This window comes from Nycticebus coucang, chromosome 21 (assembly GCF_027406575.1).
Source record: "Nycticebus coucang isolate mNycCou1 chromosome 21, mNycCou1.pri, whole genome shotgun sequence".
Taxonomy (NCBI): Eukaryota; Metazoa; Chordata; class Mammalia; order Primates; family Lorisidae; genus Nycticebus; species Nycticebus coucang.
In genome coordinates, this window is record NC_069800.1 from 34,530,250 (window position 1) to 34,548,850 (window position 18,601).

An 18,601-nucleotide genomic window follows, 5' to 3' on the forward strand; every position below is an offset into this window, starting at 1 on the left:
AACTGAAAAGCTTCTGTACGGCTAAGGAGACAACAACCAAAGCAAACAGACAACCAACACAATGGGAAAGAATATTTGCATATTTTGAATCATTCAAAATGTTGGTAACTAGGATCTGCAGATAAATTAATCCACATGAAAAAAGCCATCAATCCCATATATCAATGAGCAAGAGCGATGAATAGAACCTTCTCTAAAGAAGACAGATAAATGGCTAGCAAACATGAAAAAATGTTCATCATCCCTAATTATTAGAGAATTGCAAATCAAAACTACCCTGAGGTATCATCTAACCACAGCGAGAATGGCCCACATCACAAAATCTCAAAACTGCAGATGCTGGCGTGGATGTGGAGAGAAAGGAACGTTACACTGCTGGTGGGACTGCAAACTAATACAACCTTTTTAGAAGGAAGATATGGAGAACCATCAAAGAACTCAAGCTACTCCTCCCATTTGATCCTGCAATCCCATTACTGGGCATCTACCCAGAAGAAAAAAATTCCTTTTACCATAAGGATACTTGGACTAGACTGTTTATCGCAGCTCAATTTACAATCGCCAAAATGTGGAAACAGTCTAAATGCCCACCAACCCAGGAATGGATTAACAAGCTGTAGTATATGTACACCATTGAATACTATTCAGCCATTTAAAAAAATGGAGACTTTACATCCTTTGTGTTAACCTGGATGGAAGTGGAAGACATTATTCTTAGTAAAGCATCACAAGAATGGAGAAGCATGAATCCTATGTACTCAACACTGATATGAGAACAATAAATGACCTAGTATACGTTGGGGGGAGGGAGAAGGGGAGAGCAGAGAAAGGGAAGGAAGGGGGGATGAAGGGAAGAGCAGAGAGGGGGAAGGAGGGAGGGAGTGGGGGGCTCGGTGTGTGACACACCTTTTGAGGGCGGGACATAATTGTAAGAGGGACTTTACCTAACAAATCCAATCAATGTAACTGGTTTTTTGTACCCTCAATGAATCCCCAACAGTAAAAAAAAGAAAAAAATTTTTTTCACACACTTGTAAAAGTTGACACAGATCTGATTTGGAGTTTTATGGCATCAGGGACAATTTACCACTTATTCCTATTTCCTCTTAGGCTGTGACCCCCAACCCCCTGGTTGTGAAGCAATACTAGTCGGTAGCCTGTTAGGATCTGGGCCACCCAGTAGGTGAGCAGCATGCCAGTGAGTGAAGTTTCATCTATATTTACAACCTATCCCTGGCATCAACTCACTATCTGAGCTCTGCCTCCTATAAGATAAGCAGCAGCATTAGATTCTCATAGCAGTGTGAACCCTACTGTAAATTGCACATGTGATCTAGGATCTGGGTTGCGTGCTTCCTATGAGAATTTAATGCCTGATGATCTGAAGTAGAAATGTAATGCACTTGAATCATCCTGAAACCATTCCCACTCGCTCCACCTGGAAAAATTATCTTCCATGAAACAGGTTGCTGGTTCAAAAATGTTGAGGACTGCTACTTTTAGGTGTAAACCTTATTCTTATTGAGCAAGATGGTGGAGGCATCCACATTACAGGGAACAGGATGGAGAAAGGGTTGAAGAAGAAGGTGGAAGGTGCCAGTCAGCTCTGTGTTAAGCATTATTCCCAGACAATTTCATTTGTGTTCATTGCATTGGCCAGAACTGAGACAAGTGGCCGTTCACAGCTGCAGGGAAGCCTTAGAAGAGTATTCATGTGCCCAGCTAAAAATTCTAATTAAGTGGAAGAAAGGGAGAATAGATACTGAAGAAGTGGTAGGAGAGCAAACCATCAGCCTCTGCCACAATCTTTTTAACGATAAACAAAAGGGAAAAACCGAGAAGCATTTGCCATTATATCTCTTCTCTAAAGAAGTGTTCTTTCTGTTAGCTAATATTGATTCTGTAAATGGAAATGTCTTTTTAAGAGGAGAAGGGCTGAAAACTTAATGGAAACACCTCTTAAGAATATGTCATTCAGGGCGGCGCCTGTGGCTCAATGGGTAGGGTGCTGGCCCCATATACCGAGGGTGGTGGGTTCAAACCCAGCCCCAGCTAAACTGCAACAAAAAAATAGCTGGGCATTGTGGCTGGCGCCTGTAATCCTAGCTACTTGGGATGCTGAGGCAAGAGAATCAGCTAAGCCCAAAAACTGGAGGTTGCTGTGACGCCACGCCACTCTACTGAGGGCAATAATGTGAGACTCTGCCTCTTAAAAAAAAAAAGTCATTCAGGCCAGGTGTTGTGGTTCATGCCTGTAATCCTAGCACTCTGGGAGGCTAAGGACCAGCCTGAGCAAGAGTGAGACCACCCCCCATTTCTACTAAAAATAGAAAAAAAAAATTAGCCAGATATGGTGGTGTGTGCCTGTTGTGCCAGCTACTCAGGAGGCTGAGGCAAGAGGATCATTTGAGCCCAAGAGTTTGAGGCTGCTGTGAGCTACGATGACACCATGGCACTCTGCCTAAGTCAACAGAGTGAGACTGTGTCTCAAAAAGGAAAAAAAAGTATATAGGACTATGTCTGCTCAGCACCTATAGTACAGTGGTTACGGTGCCAGCTACATACACCAAAGTTGGCAGGCTTAAACCTGGCCTGGGCCAGCGAAACAATAACTGCAACAAAAAAATAGCTGGGCGTTGTGGCAGGTGCCTATGGTCCCAGCTACTTGGGAGACTGAGGCAAGAGAATCGCTTAACCCAAGATTTTGAGCTTGCTGTGAGCTATAAGGCCACAGGATGAGAAAGTGGGACTCTGTCCAAAAAAAAAGAGAAAGAATGTCATTCTCTTTTCTGTAATTATGTTAATGGAGGGGATCTTCCGAAAGAGAAAAAAAAAACAAACTCCATCCCCAGAATATTGAAATAACATATTTCATCTACTCCATTGTCTCAGTTCCATTGCCTGCCTGAAATCATCTTAAGGACAGTCTTCCTGTATCGTTCTTAAAAGAACCAGGTGATACTAGTAGACCAAGGAAGCACTTTAAGGCACACCTAGGACCATAATATCTAGAAACTTAAGGTAGTTATCACCAATGTCAAAACTACCAGCCATCCTACATACTTTGCCTGATTCATAACTATCTGAGGTTTGTTAAATTAGTCATGAGCACTTTGGATGCTGTTTTGTGGCTATAGATGGTTGCTTCTACAAAATTAAGATCCATAAACTGATAGGCTTTTCATTTATACGGATTAGCCATCTGGAAGTTGTTGAATACTTAGCTAAACTAACACTTGTTTCCCAAAATGCTATACCTTGCCCCAGTCACTTCAGAAAGGACTCTACTGTGGCCCAGGTTCAAAGATGCAGATCTAGCCCAAAGTAGCTCAGGAGATGTGGGTCAGGACCAAGTGATTCTTTGAGAAAAAGTCAAACACTGGCCCCAATGCCAATCTCACAACAGAGAACCAAAAGAGACCTTGATGGTAATGATGAGCATTCACTATATGCCAGGCACATTGTAGAGGTGGATATTGTAATTGTCCTCATTTTACAGATGGGAAATTGAGATATGCCCACAGTCGTAGTGGGGGAAGTGACTAAGCTCAAGTCTGCAAGATTAATGCCTCTGCTATGGCATTTTTTATGGAACTTATTGCTGTGGAGCTTTCTCGTTTTCTGGCTAATGAATTTTTTTTTTTTTTTTTTTTTTTTTTTTTTTTTAGAGACAGTCTCATTTTGTCGCCCTTAGTAGAGTGCTGTGCCATCACGGCTCACAGCAACCTCCAGCTCTTAGGCTTAGGCGATTCTCTTGCCTCAGCCTCCCAAATTAGCTGGGACCACAGGCGCCCGCCACAATGCCTGGCTATTTTTTTTTTTTTTGTTGTTGTTGTTGCAGTTTGGCCTCAGTATATGGGGCCAGCGCCCTACTCACTGAGCCACAGGCGCCGCCCCTAATGAACTTCTAAACCCTGGTTGATATTGTCTTGTCTCATTTTTAAGGCTGTACAATGACAGAACTTTCAATTTTTCATTTGTTAGCTTGTCCCTGATTAACCACTCCAGAAGTGCTTATGCTTTACTAAATTTTGTTTTACTTCTTTTTCTTTCTTTCTTTCTTTCTTTTTTTTTTTTTTTTTTTGACAAAGTCTCCTTTTGTCCCCTTGGTAGAGTGCCATGGCAGCCTAGCTGACAGCAACCTCAAACTCTTGGGCTCAAGAGATCCTCTTGCCTCAGCCTCCCAAGTAGCTGGGACTACAGCAGCTAGTTTGGTTTTGGGATTTTGTTTTGTTTTTTAGACATGGTCTCACTATTGGTCAGGCTGGTCTCAAACTCCTGAGCTTGAGCGATCCGTCTACCTCAGCCTTCCAGAGTGTTAGGATTATAGGCATGAACCACAGCGCCCAGCCTCTTGGTTTGCTTTTGTGTGTGTGTGTGTGTGTGCTTTTTTCACTTTTAATACATATAGTTTATGCCTTCTAACCTTTCCTGTTCAGGGATTCTAAGCTCACATAGGAATTCCAAAAAAACAGTACCTTTTCTGGTAATTAAGAATTCACAGGAGTGCAAAAGGCTTATTTAAAACAAACAAAAAAAGACTTTGTTATTAAAGTTCTTGAATTAATGTGCTCTATCCAGACCCTTCAAGAATAAGAGGTAACCTATCAAGGTTTATTAGTGAACCTTCTTAACTCTTCTCCCAGAGTGGCTTGAACAGGATCTAAAGTTCTGTACACCTTCACAAGGGTTTAGGGTTTGAAATAGGATCACCTACAGTTCAGTATCTTTAATGCTACCTACCAATCAGAAAAGGAGATCCATATGTAGAGAAAATTTAATGCTTTCTAATATCCTTTGTGTACTTGAATTATTAATTTACTTAGTAGATTGAACAAACTCAAGTCCTTTAATATAAAAAATAAATCCTTTAATATAAAAACAAATTAACAACTGCTCCATTAAACAGAGTTGAATTGATTTCTCTGTGGTAGCTTGTGCTTTTCCAGGGTGCTATAACTATTGGGTTGTTTTCTTATGGACAGAAGTCTTAAATAAGACCAACCTAATCAGATTATCACATCCAATTTTTCCCTTTATTTAAAGAGTGGTTCTTTTTTCTATGTTTAGCGCTACTTTGGCTCTTTATTTCAGGATGTTTTCTTAGTTATCATATAGACCCAGCAAATATGAAGGCAGGTTTTTAACATTCAACGCTATTTTCAGAAGTGTCATGACATTTTCAGAATAAAATGAATCTTGATTAATTTTAGTTTAAAAGACATAGTTCTTTGTCACAAATTGGAGGAAACTAAAGAGAGATGACTAAATGTGATGTAGGATTCTGGATTGGATCCTAGAACAAAAAAAAGAACATTAGAGGGAAAATTAGTGAACTGTGAATAAAGTCTATAGTTAATAGGATTGTACCAATGTTGATTTGCTGTCATTGTACTACAATTACGTAAGATTTTAACATTAGAGGAAACTAGATGGAGTATATAGGAACTCTTATAACTTTTCTATAAATTTAAAATTATTTCAAAATAAAAAGTTTTAAAATATATACCTGTTTCAGGGCGGCGCCTGTGGCTCAGTGAGCAGGACGCCGGCCCCATATACCGAGGGTGGCGGGTTCAAACCCAGCCCCAGCAAAACTGCAACAAAAAATAGCCGGGCGTTGTGGCGGGCGCCTGTAGTCCCAGCTACTCGGGAGGCTGAGGCAGGAGAATCGCCTAAGCCCAGGAGTTGGAGGTTGCTGTGAGCTGTGTGACGCCACAGCACTCTACCGAGGGCAATAAAGTGAAACTCTGTCTCTACAAAAAAAAAATATATATATACCTTCTTCAGATTTTTTTGGGAATTATGGTGTTGGCCCTTGTGGAGGATCTGTTTAAGGCAATCAAGATGATACAAGATGCATCAGCATACTTACTGTCTGCAGAAACCGGTCACAGAAAGTATTTTCAATTGTGCATCCATTCTAACCCTCCAGTCCAGTGCAAGTTTATCAAGGTCTATGGAAGGCAGCAGGACCTCATAGGAGGAGTAAGAAATTTGGATTCAGATGTGAGTTTCACTTCCTTCTATCACTCACAGTACATTCAATTTGGGCAGCCAGCTTGACTTTTCTGGGTCTTTGTTTCTTCATCTAAGTATTGGAGAGGATAATAGCCATACCTTGGTGATTAAATAAGATTTATATGTGTGAATACTGGTCATAAGCCATAAAGTACTATGTAGAATGTTTATTTTGTAATATCCTAAAGAATTGTGCCGAAAAAAGACTCCAGTTTCAGGGATTATATGTTAGGTTGGCTCTCTTTAGATTATTTGAATTTAAGTTTCAGGGATTATATGTTAGGCTGGCCCTCTTTAGATTATTTGAATTTCTCCTAGATTAATTGTATTGCTGAATTGAGTATAGAGTCCATAGATGATGTATTTATAATTATGCTTATAATATTTTGAATCTTTTATCATTAATAATAAGTTTGAACCTAAACTAATATTACAAACATAAAGCAGTAAACTGAACACCATAATCTGTTTGATGCAGAGATTTACTTGCACATTATTTTGACTTATTTAAGCCAATGTCTAGCCTTTTTTGCTTTGGAATTCATGACACTAGGGAGAGAATTTCAAATATGAAAGTCCCAAATTTGTTACTTTTCATGAAATTTAAAGCCAAAGTCATCAACAGAATCCATAGAGCTATTTTCAAGAGAAATCCTGAGGAGATACATGGTCAATCTACCAGTATGATACTTATAATCTTATTGCTTATTTTCAAAAGCAAATTATTCTATAAATAAAAACCAGCTTACAGCAACCTCAAACTTCTGGGTTCAGGCAATCTTCCTGCCTGAGCCTCCCAAGTAGCTGGGACTACAGGCACTTGCCACAATGCCTGGCTGATTTTTTTCTGTTTTTAGTAGAGACAGGGGTGTCACTCTTGGTTAGGCTGATCTCAAACTCGTGAGCTCAAGGGATCCTTTCACCTTGGTCTCTTACAGTGCTAGGATTACAGGTATGAGTCATCGCACCCTGCCCGTTATATAGTTTTTTAATTAAATTATTTGCTTTGAGAAAACTGTAGATGCACATGCAGCTGTAAGAAATAATACAGGTAATCTCTGTTCCTGGATCCACTAAAAATAAAAAAAACTGAAAGATGCCATGTATCCTTTATGAAATTGTCACTAATGATAACATCTTGCAAAACTATAATATAGTATTATGACCAAGATGTTGATTTTGATACAGTCAAAATACAGAACATTTTGATCATATCAAGGATCCCTTACATGCCCTTTCATAGCCACACCCACTTCCCTACTGTTCCCATCCCCTCCTTAACTCATGACAATCACTAATCTGTTCTCCATTTCTATAATTTTGAGATTTCAAGGATGTTATATAAGTGTACTTAGTGCATAACCTTTTGAGATTGGCTTTTTTCTTTCAACATAATTATCTGGAGAGATCTAGATTATTTCATGTAACAATAGTGTATTCCTTTTTTTTTTTTTTGGAAGACAGCCTCAAGCTGTTGCCCTGAGTAGAGTGCAGTGGCCTGACAACTCACAGCAACCTTCAACTCCTGGGCTCAAGTGGGTCTCCTGCCTCCGCCTCCCAAGTAGCTGGGACTACAGGCACCCGCCACAATGCCCGGCCATTTTTTGGTTGCAGCCGTCATTGTTGTTTGGTGGGCCTGGGCTGGATTTGAACCCGCCAGCTCAGGTATATGTGGCTGGCACCTTAGCCGCTTGAGCCATAGGCGTCGTGCCAGTGTATTCCTTTTTTATTGCTGTGTAGTAGTCCATGGTATGCGTACACCACAGTTTAATCATTCACCCATTGAAGGACATCTGGGTTTCCAGTTTGGGGCAATTACAGATTAAGCTGGTATAAACATTCATGTTGAAGTTTATATGTGAACATAAATTTTCATTTCCCTGGGATAAATAACCAGGAATGCATTTATATGGCTGTTACATGTTTAATTTTATAACTGCCAAACTGTTTTCCAGAGTGATTGTACCACTTTACATTCCCCCCAACAAGATATGAATGATCTAATTTGTCTGCATCTTTGCCAGCATTTGGTGTTGTTACATTTTTTCATTTTAGCCATTCTGGTAGATTTTAATAATTTCTCCTTGTGGTTTTAATTAGCATTTCCCTAATGGCTAATGATTTTGAACATATTTTCATATGCTCTTTGGTGAAAAGTCTCTTTTGCCCATTTTATAACTGAACTGTGCATTAGTTTCCTAAGGCTGCCTTAACAAAGTACCGTAAACTGGATGGCCTAAAACAACAGAAAATTTATTGTCTCATAGTTCTGAGGTCTAGAAGGCTCAAGTCAAGATGTTATCAGGGTCGATTCCTTCTGAGGGCTCTAAGAGAGGATCTGTTCCATGCCCCTTTCCTAGCTTCTGGTGACTGACAGCAGTCCTTTGTTTTCCTTGGCTTATAGCTGTAGGACTTCAGTCCATGCTTCTGCCATCATATGGCATTCTCCCTTCCTGTGTCTTTGTCTCTTCACCTCTTCTTACAAGGACACCAGTCATACTGAATTACTCCAGTATGATTTTAATTTATTAATTACATCTTAAATAATATCTGCAAGAATCTGATTTCCAAATTAAGTTCACATTCTGAGGTACTGAGAGTTGTGACTCTTCATATCTTTAAAAAAAGTATTTTTAATTATTATGGATATAGACTCGGCACTTGTAGCTCAGAGGCTACAGTGTCAGCCACATACACCAGAGCTGGCGGGTTCAAATCCAACCTGGGCCTGCCAAACAACAATGACAACTACAACCAAAAAAAAATTATTATGGATATATAATATTTGTACATGTTTATGAGGCACATGTGATATTTTGATACAGTGCTTGAAATGATGGATATCCCCATTACTCTGTCATATCTTATTGAGGATATAATTCAACGCATAATTGGTTGCTTTTTACTGTTAAGTTTTGAGTTATTAGTCTAGGATTTTTTTTTTTTTCATTTTAATGAGGTCCAATTTATCAATTTTCTCTTTTGGTGTGAAGTCTGGAACTCTTTGTTAAACTCTTGACCACAAATATTTTCTCTTATGTTTTCTATAACTGCATTATAGTGATGCATTTTACATTTAAGTTCATGATCCATTTTGTGTTATTTTGTGTGTATTTAGATTAAGTCTTTTGCCTGTGAATGTCCCATTGCTCTGACACTAGTGATTGAAAAGACAATCATTTTTCCATTGAAAAAGGATTATATATTTCTCAAAAATCATTTAGCCTTATTTGTATAGGTCTGTTTCTTGGTTCTCTATTCCATTGATCTATACGCTTTTGCTAATACCAATGTCTTGATTATAGTAACTGTAAGTCCTTAAATAGGGTAGACTGATTCCTCACCCTTTATTATTCTTTTTTTCAAAATTGTTTGAGCTTAGTTCCTTACCTTTCTATTCTTCTAAATTTTTCAAAGTTATGTGTATCTACCAAAAAAAATCTTGCTGATGTTTTGATAGTAATTATGTTAAAACTATGTTTAGAGAGAATAGTTTGGAGAGAACATCTTCACTATGTTGAGTCTTTGAATCTATGAACACAATATGTCTCTGCATTTATTTAGTTCTATATGATTTCCTTAATCAGCATTTTGTAGTTTTCCACATACAAGTTCTATACCTGTCTAAATTCTTCTTAAATTTATTCCTTTGTATTTTTTTAATAATTGTAAATGTCATCGTATTTTTAATTTCTGTGTTCTTATGTGCATTACTAGTTTATAGAAATATCATTGATTTTGGTATGTTTATCTTATATCCTACAACCTTGCAGAACTCATTTATTCTAGAAGTTTTTTTGTAGATTTCTTTGGGATTTTGTTTTTGTAGATTATTAGTTTGTTGGCAAATAGAGGCAGTTTAATTTTTCCCTTTCTGATGTATATGCCTTTTATTCCCTTCTCTGCCTTATTGCACTGGCTAGAACTTCCAGCGCTATGTTGAATAAGAGTGGTGAGAGCAAATATCCTGCCTTGTTCCTGGTCTTAGGGGGGTAAGTATTCAGTCTTTCACCATTAAGAACAATGTTAGCTGTTGTTGCTATTGTTTGGTTGGGTTTTGTTGGTTTGTTTTTTGTAGAGTTTTTTTATCAAGTTGAAGAAATTCTCTTCCATTGCTATATTCTGGGAGTTTTTAATCATAAGTGGGTGTTAGATTTTGTCAAATAATTTTTTTTGCATCAATTAATAATATGATCATGTGATTTTTTTCTTTAGCCATTCAATATGGTAGATTACATTGAGTAATATTAAACCATCCTTGCATCCCTTGAATGAACCCTGCTGATCATGTTATAAAATTCTATTTACATATTGTTGAATTGTACTTGCTAATATTTTGTCAAGAATTTTTCTGTCTATATCTGCTAGACACTATCTGGTTTTGCAATCAGTGTAATACTAGCTTCAATAAATGGATTGGGAAGTACTCCCTCCTATTTTTTGCAAGAGATTTTCAAGAATTGGTGTTAACTCTTCTTTAAGCAGTTGGTAGAATTCTCTAATAAAATCATGTGGGCCTGGAGCTTTGTTTTTGGTGAATTTTTAAATGAGTTTAATTTCTTTAATAGTTACAGAACTTTTCAAATTATCTATTTTATATTAATGAGTTTGTGTTTTTTGAGGAATTTGTTTTATTTATATTGTTAAATTTATATGTGTTTATGTGTATGTACCCTTATCTTTTGATGTCTGCAGAGTCAGTAGTGGTATGTCCTGTTTAATTCTTGATATTGGTATTTTGTGTCTTTTTTTAAAATTTGTCATTCTGCCTAGAGGTTTGTCAATATTATCGATCATTTCAAAGACTAAATTCAGCTGTTTGTTTCATTGATTTTTCTCTCTTGCTTTCCTGCTTTTAATTTTATTGATTTCTGCTCATTCTTTCCTTCTGGTTGATTTGGGTTTATTTTGCTTTTTTTCTAGATTCTTAATGTAGGAGTTTATTGATTTGAGAATTTTTTTCTTTTTTTAATGTGTGCATTTTTATTAATTCCCCTCTCAGTACTGCTTTACCTGCATCTCACAAATTTTGATATTTTTGTATGTTCATTTTTAGTCAATTCAGTGTATTTTTAAAAATTTCTTTTGAGACCTGTTTTTGACCCAGGATTATTTAGAGATGTGTGTATTAGTTTCTAAGTGTTTCAATGTTTTCCTATTACCTTTCTGTTACAGAGTTCTAGTTTGATTCCATCATATGTAGTAACACTTTGTATGACTTCAAGTTTTTAAAGTTTGTTGATTTGTTTTATGGCCAAAGATATGTTCTATATTGGTATACATGCCTTGGGTACTTGAAAAGAGTGTGTATTCTGCTGGTGCTAGATGAAATGTATAAATTTTGAGTCGATCCTATTGTCTTATTGTGGTGTTGACTTTTTCTTTATCCTTAATGGGTTTCTATCTAGTTGTCCCATCAGTTGTTAAGAGAGGGTTTTGAAGTCTTCTGGTATAATTGTGGATTTATTTCTCCTTTCAGCTGTATGTTGGTTTGTTCATATATTTTGCTTCATATATTATTTCATATAGTTTGCAGCTTTGTTGTTTTGTGCATACACATTTTGGATTGCTATATCTTCTTAGTGGATTGACCATTTTATCATTGTATGATGTTTCTCTCTCTCTCTGGTAATTTTATATGCTTTAAAGTCTACTTAGTCTGATAGTAAATACAGCCACTCCTGCTTTATTTTTTTTTATTTATTTTTTTTTTTGTAGAGACAGAGTTTCACTTTATGGCCCTAGGTAGAGTGCCATGGCATCACATAGCTCACAGCAACCTCCAACTCCTGGGCTTAAGCGATTCTCCTGCCTCAGCCTCCCAAGCAGCTGGGACTACAGGCGCCCACCACAACACCCGGCTATTTTTTTGTTGCAGTTCGGCCGGGGCCGGGTTTGAACCCGTCACCCTCGGTATATGGGGCCAGCACCTTACCGACTGAGCCACAGGTGCCGTCCCGACTCCTGCTTTATTTTTGATTAATGCCTACATTAAATAGCTTTTTTTAATCTCCTTTTCAACCTGTCTATGTCATTATTTCTAAAGTAAGTTTCATGTAGACAACATATTGTTGGGTGATTTTTTTTTATTCACTCTGCCAGTTTCTGTGTTTTAATTGACATATTTAAACCATTTATACTTAATGTAATTATTGATATATTTGTGCTTAAGCCTGCCATTTCAAATCTTGTTTTCTATGTTTTCTGTTACTTGAGTAATTGTTTGAAGTCCATTTTGATTTTTTTGTAGTGTGTTTGAGTGTATGTCTTTGTTTTCTGAGTGATTGCAGGTGATTGCAGGCATTGTATTATACATGCAGCCTAGTGATGTCATCATTTTACCAGTTCAAGACTAGAAATCTTACCCCCTTTATGTCTCTTTACCCTTTCTTGTTTTTAAACATTTGTCTTGAATGTTTCCTCTGCATACATTTAGAACCACATTAGACCACATTAGACAATCATGATTTTTCCTTCAACCATCAAACATAATTTAGAAAACTCAAGAGAAGGAAAGTTTTGTTTATCCATATTTTTGCTTTCCCTCTTCCTTCTTAATGTCTCAAGGTTCCTTTTCTTATCATTTCCTTTCCATTAAAGTAACTTCCTTTAGTCATTCTTTAAAGTCTGTTGGGAACAAATTCTGTTTTCCTTCAGGTGAGAACACTTTGATTTCCATTTCTCAAGGATATGATATCTTTGCTGGATATGGGATTCTGGATTGATGGTTCTTTTCTTTCAGCACTTAAAAATGTATCCCTTCTATCTGGCCTCCGTGTTTCTGATGAGGAATCTCAAGTCATTTTCCCCCTAGTGGTATCTTTCTGGTTGCTTTAAGGATTTTTGTTAGTTTTCAGAAGTTTGACCAGAATGTGTCTTGGTGTGGGTTTCTTTGGGTTTTTTCTGTTTGGAGTTTGTTCACCTTCTTAAATCTGTACAGTTATGTCTTTTGCAAAATTTGGTGATTTTTTTTTTAGCCATTTTTAGTACTTTTTCTGCCCTGCCTTTTTCTTCTTTTCCTGGGAATCCAGTAACACAAATATTATATTTTTTGTTGTATTTTCACATGTCTCTGAGGGTCAGTTAATTTTTTCCTCAGTCTGTTTGCTCTTTTGTTCATATTGGGTGTTCCTATCCTTCTGTCTGCTAGTTCCCTTATGCCTCCCTTTCTTTATCCCCATTCTACTGTTGAGCTCATTTGCTGAGTTTTTTCAGTTATGTTTTTCAGTTCTATAATTTCCATTCCTCTGTTGTATCTTCTGTTTCTTTGCCAAGACTTTCAGCATCGTCACTTGTTTTGAGCACATATTGCTTGCTGAAACATTTCTGTCATGGCAACTCTAAAATCTTTGTCCAATAATTCTAACATTTGTTATTAATGCTGGCATCTGTTGATTGTCTTTTTTCATTCAGTCTTCCTAGTTCTTGGTGTGATGAGTGATTATCTGTTGAAATTTGGACATTTTGTATATTATGTTATGAGACTCTGGATTTTATTTAAACCTTCCATGTTAGCTGGCTTTCTATGACACCACACTGACAGTAAAAAGGTGAAGTTATAGTACTACCTCATTAGTAACAGGTAAGGGTAGAAGGCTAGGTTCCCCCCTTAGCTTCCATTGACATAGGGGAGTGAGGGTGGGGACAGGCATGGGAATTCCAGCTCTCAACTAGGCTTTCACTGATACTTCCTTGTCTCGGAGTAGTAGGAGTTCTTGTTGCTGGTTGGTGGTAAAATTGTGATTCTTCACTAAATCTATCACCACCCCGGAGGTAGGGGTATAATCACTTTGTTACTGCTGGATCAGGGGTGGAAGTCAGGGTCCATATGTAGTTTCCATCAGCTGATATCACAGGGGTGGGATGAAAGTTCCAGCTTCCTACTTGGCCTTTGCTGACACTATGCCAATAGGATGGCTGGGAGCACCTTATTATGTCCTAGCAAGGGTGAAAATCTAGGCTTTTCATTCAGCCTCTGCTGACTGTAGGGGCATGACCAGTTTTTTCCTGGGATTTTTTTAACTGAAGTAGAGCAATTATTGTCCAAAAGTTTTATCTTGTTAGGCTACTCTTTTATGGTCCTTTGTTTGGAGAGGACTGGCTCATTGGGGCTTTTTTGTCTTCACTTGTTAAATTTTTGGTTTGCCAACCTCTCCAGCTACAAATCTAGAATATGTGAAACAAAAATAAATCTCAGAGAACTCACCACTATGCTACTCCTTGGGTCCCCAGGTCCCTAGCTAGCTTGCTGCTTGTTTCTCTGCCTTTCAGAATCATCTTATGTTTGTTTTATATATACTGTCCAGAATTTTTAGTTATATTTAGCTAAAGAAATAGGGAAATGTATGTCTACTCCAACTTTGTGGTATTAGAAGTCTACTTGACTGTCTTTTGATGGCATCATAGACAGTAACACCATTATCTTTTATTATTGTGTTTTAGTTAATAATGATAACTAACATTTCTCAAGTAAACACTATGTGTCCTGGTACTATTCTAAGTGTTTTTCATGTATCAAGTAATTTAATTCCTCTAAAACTTTATGAAGTAGTTACTACTATTATTCTACCACACCAGTTGAGGTAACTGAAACGGAGAAAAGATAATATGCCCAAAGTCACTGGCATATCCATGATTAAATCCCAGGCTGTCTGACTGTACAAGTCCAGTCTATTACTCATGGCCTAAGACAAATCTGATAACAATTCTATCCATTATAGTAACTTGATTTTTCTTTCTGGACACTAATAATAGTTTTTCTCTTGCCTCAGCCTCCCTAATAGCTGGGACTACAGGCGCCTGCCACAACGCCTGGCTATTTTTTTTTTTTTTCTTAATGCCAGTTTAGCCAGGGTCGGGTTCGAACCCACCACCCTCGGTATATGGGGCTGGCACCCTACTCACTGAGCCACAAGCACCGCCCCTAAAAATAGTTTTTCAATCCTAGAATTCAGAAATGTCTAAATAGGTCTTTTCTTTTTTAAAAATAATTCTCTCTAGGACCCAGCATATTCTTTTGATTAGAAAGCTTAGCTTTATCTACTGACCAGTGACATATGTTTGAAATTTAAAATTTTTCTTCTTATTCACCCTCTCAAAAAAAGATTTTGCAGAATGTAGTATTTCAAAAGCTATAAAGATACTTAGTCAAGAATAAAGAAGTGAGTATTTCTAATTTGTTAAAAGCTTTTTCTCTTATGAACTAGGGAAGAAAAAATATAGTGAAACAACTTGATCAATCTGTGAGAAACTGCTTACACCTTAAGACTCCCAGCTGTGAGCTGCATGACACTGAAAGACTTACTCCATCACAGCATTTGGCATGAAAAAGAAAAGTGAGACAACCAAGGAAAGTCAGCATACTTAGTACTGTTGCTTTTAATCATTTGAAAAAGTAGAAGACAGTTGCCTAAAGCAATAATTATAAAAATGTATCATTGGGCTTAATAACATAAAAACATAATCTATATGACACTAATAGCACAAAAGGAGGGGAGGGAGGGAATGGAGTTATATTGGAGCAAGGAAATAATACCAGATGGTAACTCTAAGCAATAGATTGAAATGAAGAGTATTGTAAACAAATATGTGGGTACATATTAAAGACTCTCTCAATATATTTTTTCTTTTTATATAATATTTAATTGACTAAAATTTTATAAAGTAATGATTGTCAAACTATCATTGAGTTTATAAAATATATAGAAGATAATATATGTGATGATAATATCTCAAAAGAGGGAAGAAAGAATGAATCTAAAGACATATCCTTCAGAGATTATGCAAGTTTGGTTTCAAACCAATGCCATAAAGCAAATAGGACAATAAAGCAAGTCACACAAATTTATTGATTTTCCAGTGCTTATAAAAATTATGTTTATTTTCTACTGTATTAAGCGTGCATTATGTCTAAAAACACAATGTACACGCCTTAATTAAAAAATATTGCTAAAAAATACAAATGTTCATCTGAGCCTTCAGAGTCATAATCTTTGCTAGTGGAGGGTCTTGCCCCAATATTGATGACTCCTGAATAATTAGGGTGGTGTTTGCTGAAAGTTGGTGCAGTTGTAGCAACTTTCTAAAAATTAAATGTTTATTTTAAGAAAATTTAAAATTTATGGCTTGGTGCCCATAGCACAGTGGTTACGGCGCAAGCCACATACACCAAGGCTGGCAGGTTCAAACCCGGCCCTAGCCAGCTAAGCAGCAAGACAACTGCAACAAAAATAGCCAGGCACTGTGGCAGGTGTCTGTAGCCCCAGCTACTGGGTAGGCTCAGGGAAGAGAATCACTTAAGCCCAAGAATTGGAGGTTGCTGTGAGCTGTGACACCACAGCACTCTACCGAGGGTGACATAGTAAGACTCCATCTCAAAAAAAAAAAGAAAGAAAGAAAATTTTAAATTTAAATATTTTATGTAAAAAGAATAAAGCGTTAATAAAGCTAAAGTACTGTTACTGAGAAATTTGATACTTGTGCCCAGTACTGCATCAGAAGAATAAGCATGAGGTTTCAAGAGAAGGAAAGAGAAGTTTATTAATTTGCCTGCAAATGAAGAAGTTGGCAGATTCCTGTCTTAAAGCACTGGCATCCTGCTGTGGCAACTTTTTAAAATAAGACTACCATGAAGCTTGCTACCATTGCTTGATTCTTCCTTTCAGGAAAGATTTCCATGTAGCATATGATACTACTTAATATCATTTTACCCAAGGTAGAACTTCTTTCAAAATTGGAGTTAATCCTCTCAAACTCTTCTGCTGTTTTATCAACTACATTTATGTAATATTCTAACACCTAATTGTCATTTTAACAACGTTCATAGCATCTTTACCAGGAGCAGATTTCATCTCAAGAAACTACTTTCTTTGGTCTTCCATAAGTAGCAACTGCCCACCTTTTATAAATTCCAAGACTTACTACCAAGTTACAGTAATCAGGACAGTGGAATACTGGCATAAGAATAGACATATAGATCAATGAAATAGAATTATAAGTCAAGAAGTAAATCTTTATATTTACAGTCAGTTGATTTGTGGTTAAGGTGCCAAGGCAATTCCATGGGGAAAGGAAAGTATTGTCTTTTCTTTTTTTTTTTTTTTTTTTTGCCATTTTTGGCCAGGTCCAGGTTTGAACCCACCACCTCCGGTATGTGGGGCCAGCGCCCTACTCCTTTGAGCCACAGGCACTGCCCGAAAGGAAAGTGTTTTCAATAAGTAGTGCTAGGTGCTGGGACAATTGTATATCTACATCCAAAATGATGAATGTAGACTTTGGCCTGTACTGCACACAAACATTAACTCAAAAATAGATCTTGGAACTCAAAAAACCCTACAAGGCTCTTATGACATAGGAGTAAACCTTTATGATCTTGAGTTAGACAAAGAGGTCTTAACTACAATACCAAAAGCAAAGGCGATTAAAAAATTGACAAATTGAACATCAAAATCAAACATTTTTGTGCTTCCAAAAATACCACTGAGAAAGTGGAAAGACAAGCCTAAAACCAGGAGACAAGATTTGCAAGCCATATGCCTGATAAAGCCACCTGTATCCAAAATATATAAAAATTCTTATAACTCAATTAAAAAAACTCAATTTAAAATTGGGCAAAGGTTTTGAATAGGTATTTCACCAAAGATGATACGTCAGTGGCCAATAAGCACATAAAAAGATGCTCAGCATCACTAATCATATTGGAAATACAAAGTAAAACCACAGTAAAATGCCACTTCATACCCACTAGGATGGCTAAAATCAGAAAGAACAAGTGTAGAGAAGCTATAGAGAAATTGGAACCCTCATACATTACATTGCTTATGGAAGGGATTCTCAACCTGTGAGTAGAGACCCACAGGAACTGTATTAAAGGGCCACGGCATTATGAAGGTTGAGAACCACTGGCTTATGGGAATGTAAACTGGTGCGGCTACTTTCAAAAGTATTCCTCAGAAGGTTAACATATCATAAACATGACCCAGAAATTCTATTCCTAGGTATGTCCTTAAGATAAGTGACATGTCTGCACAAAAAAATTTCATAATAGTCAAAGGGGGGTAGGTAGGGGAATGAACAAGTAGGGAGAGAGGACAAGGGAGGGGGATGCAGGGTCCCAGTGTATGGCATACCTCTTCAAGGCAGGACACAAATTATAAGAGGGACCTTGTCTAACAAATGCAATCTGTGTAACCTATTTTGTTGTGCCCTCAATGAATCCCAAATAATAAAAAAAATATAAATAAATTTTAAAAAATAGCCAAAGAGTGGAAGCAATCCAGATACTATCAACTAGTAAACAAATGTGTTTTATCCATAAAATGAAATAGTATTAGGCAATAAAAAGGAACAGAGAACTAATATAAGCTATAACATGGATGAACCTTGAAGATACTATGCAAAATGAAAGAAGAAAGACACCAAAAAAACCTATATGTTATTTGGTTCCACTTACATGAAATGGCCAGAAAAGGCAAATTTTTAGAGATAGAAAGTGGATTAGTAGTTGCTTGGGACTGAGATGGGAATGGAGAGTGACATATAATGGGTGCAATGTTCCTTTGGGGATGATAAAATTTCTGAA

The 18,601-nt window shown here is 37.1% G+C and overlaps 1 protein-coding gene across 2 annotated transcripts in view; it reads left to right on the forward strand.

The window, feature by feature from the left end:
* The window catches only part of RNF24 (ring finger protein 24), a 116,002-nt gene that overhangs the window by 28,921 nt on the left and 68,480 nt on the right, over positions 1-18,601 (forward strand). Inside the window, exon 2 of one of the 2 annotated variants that reach the window (XM_053573622.1) lies at positions 9,945-10,013. The exons of the other annotated variant lie outside the window; for it this stretch is intronic. Coding sequence (XP_053429597.1) covers positions 9,958-10,013 — 56 coding nt within the window. The 5' untranslated portion in view covers positions 9,945-9,957. The remainder of the gene's footprint in view (positions 1-9,944; positions 10,014-18,601) is intronic. 2 annotated transcript variants of the gene reach the window in all.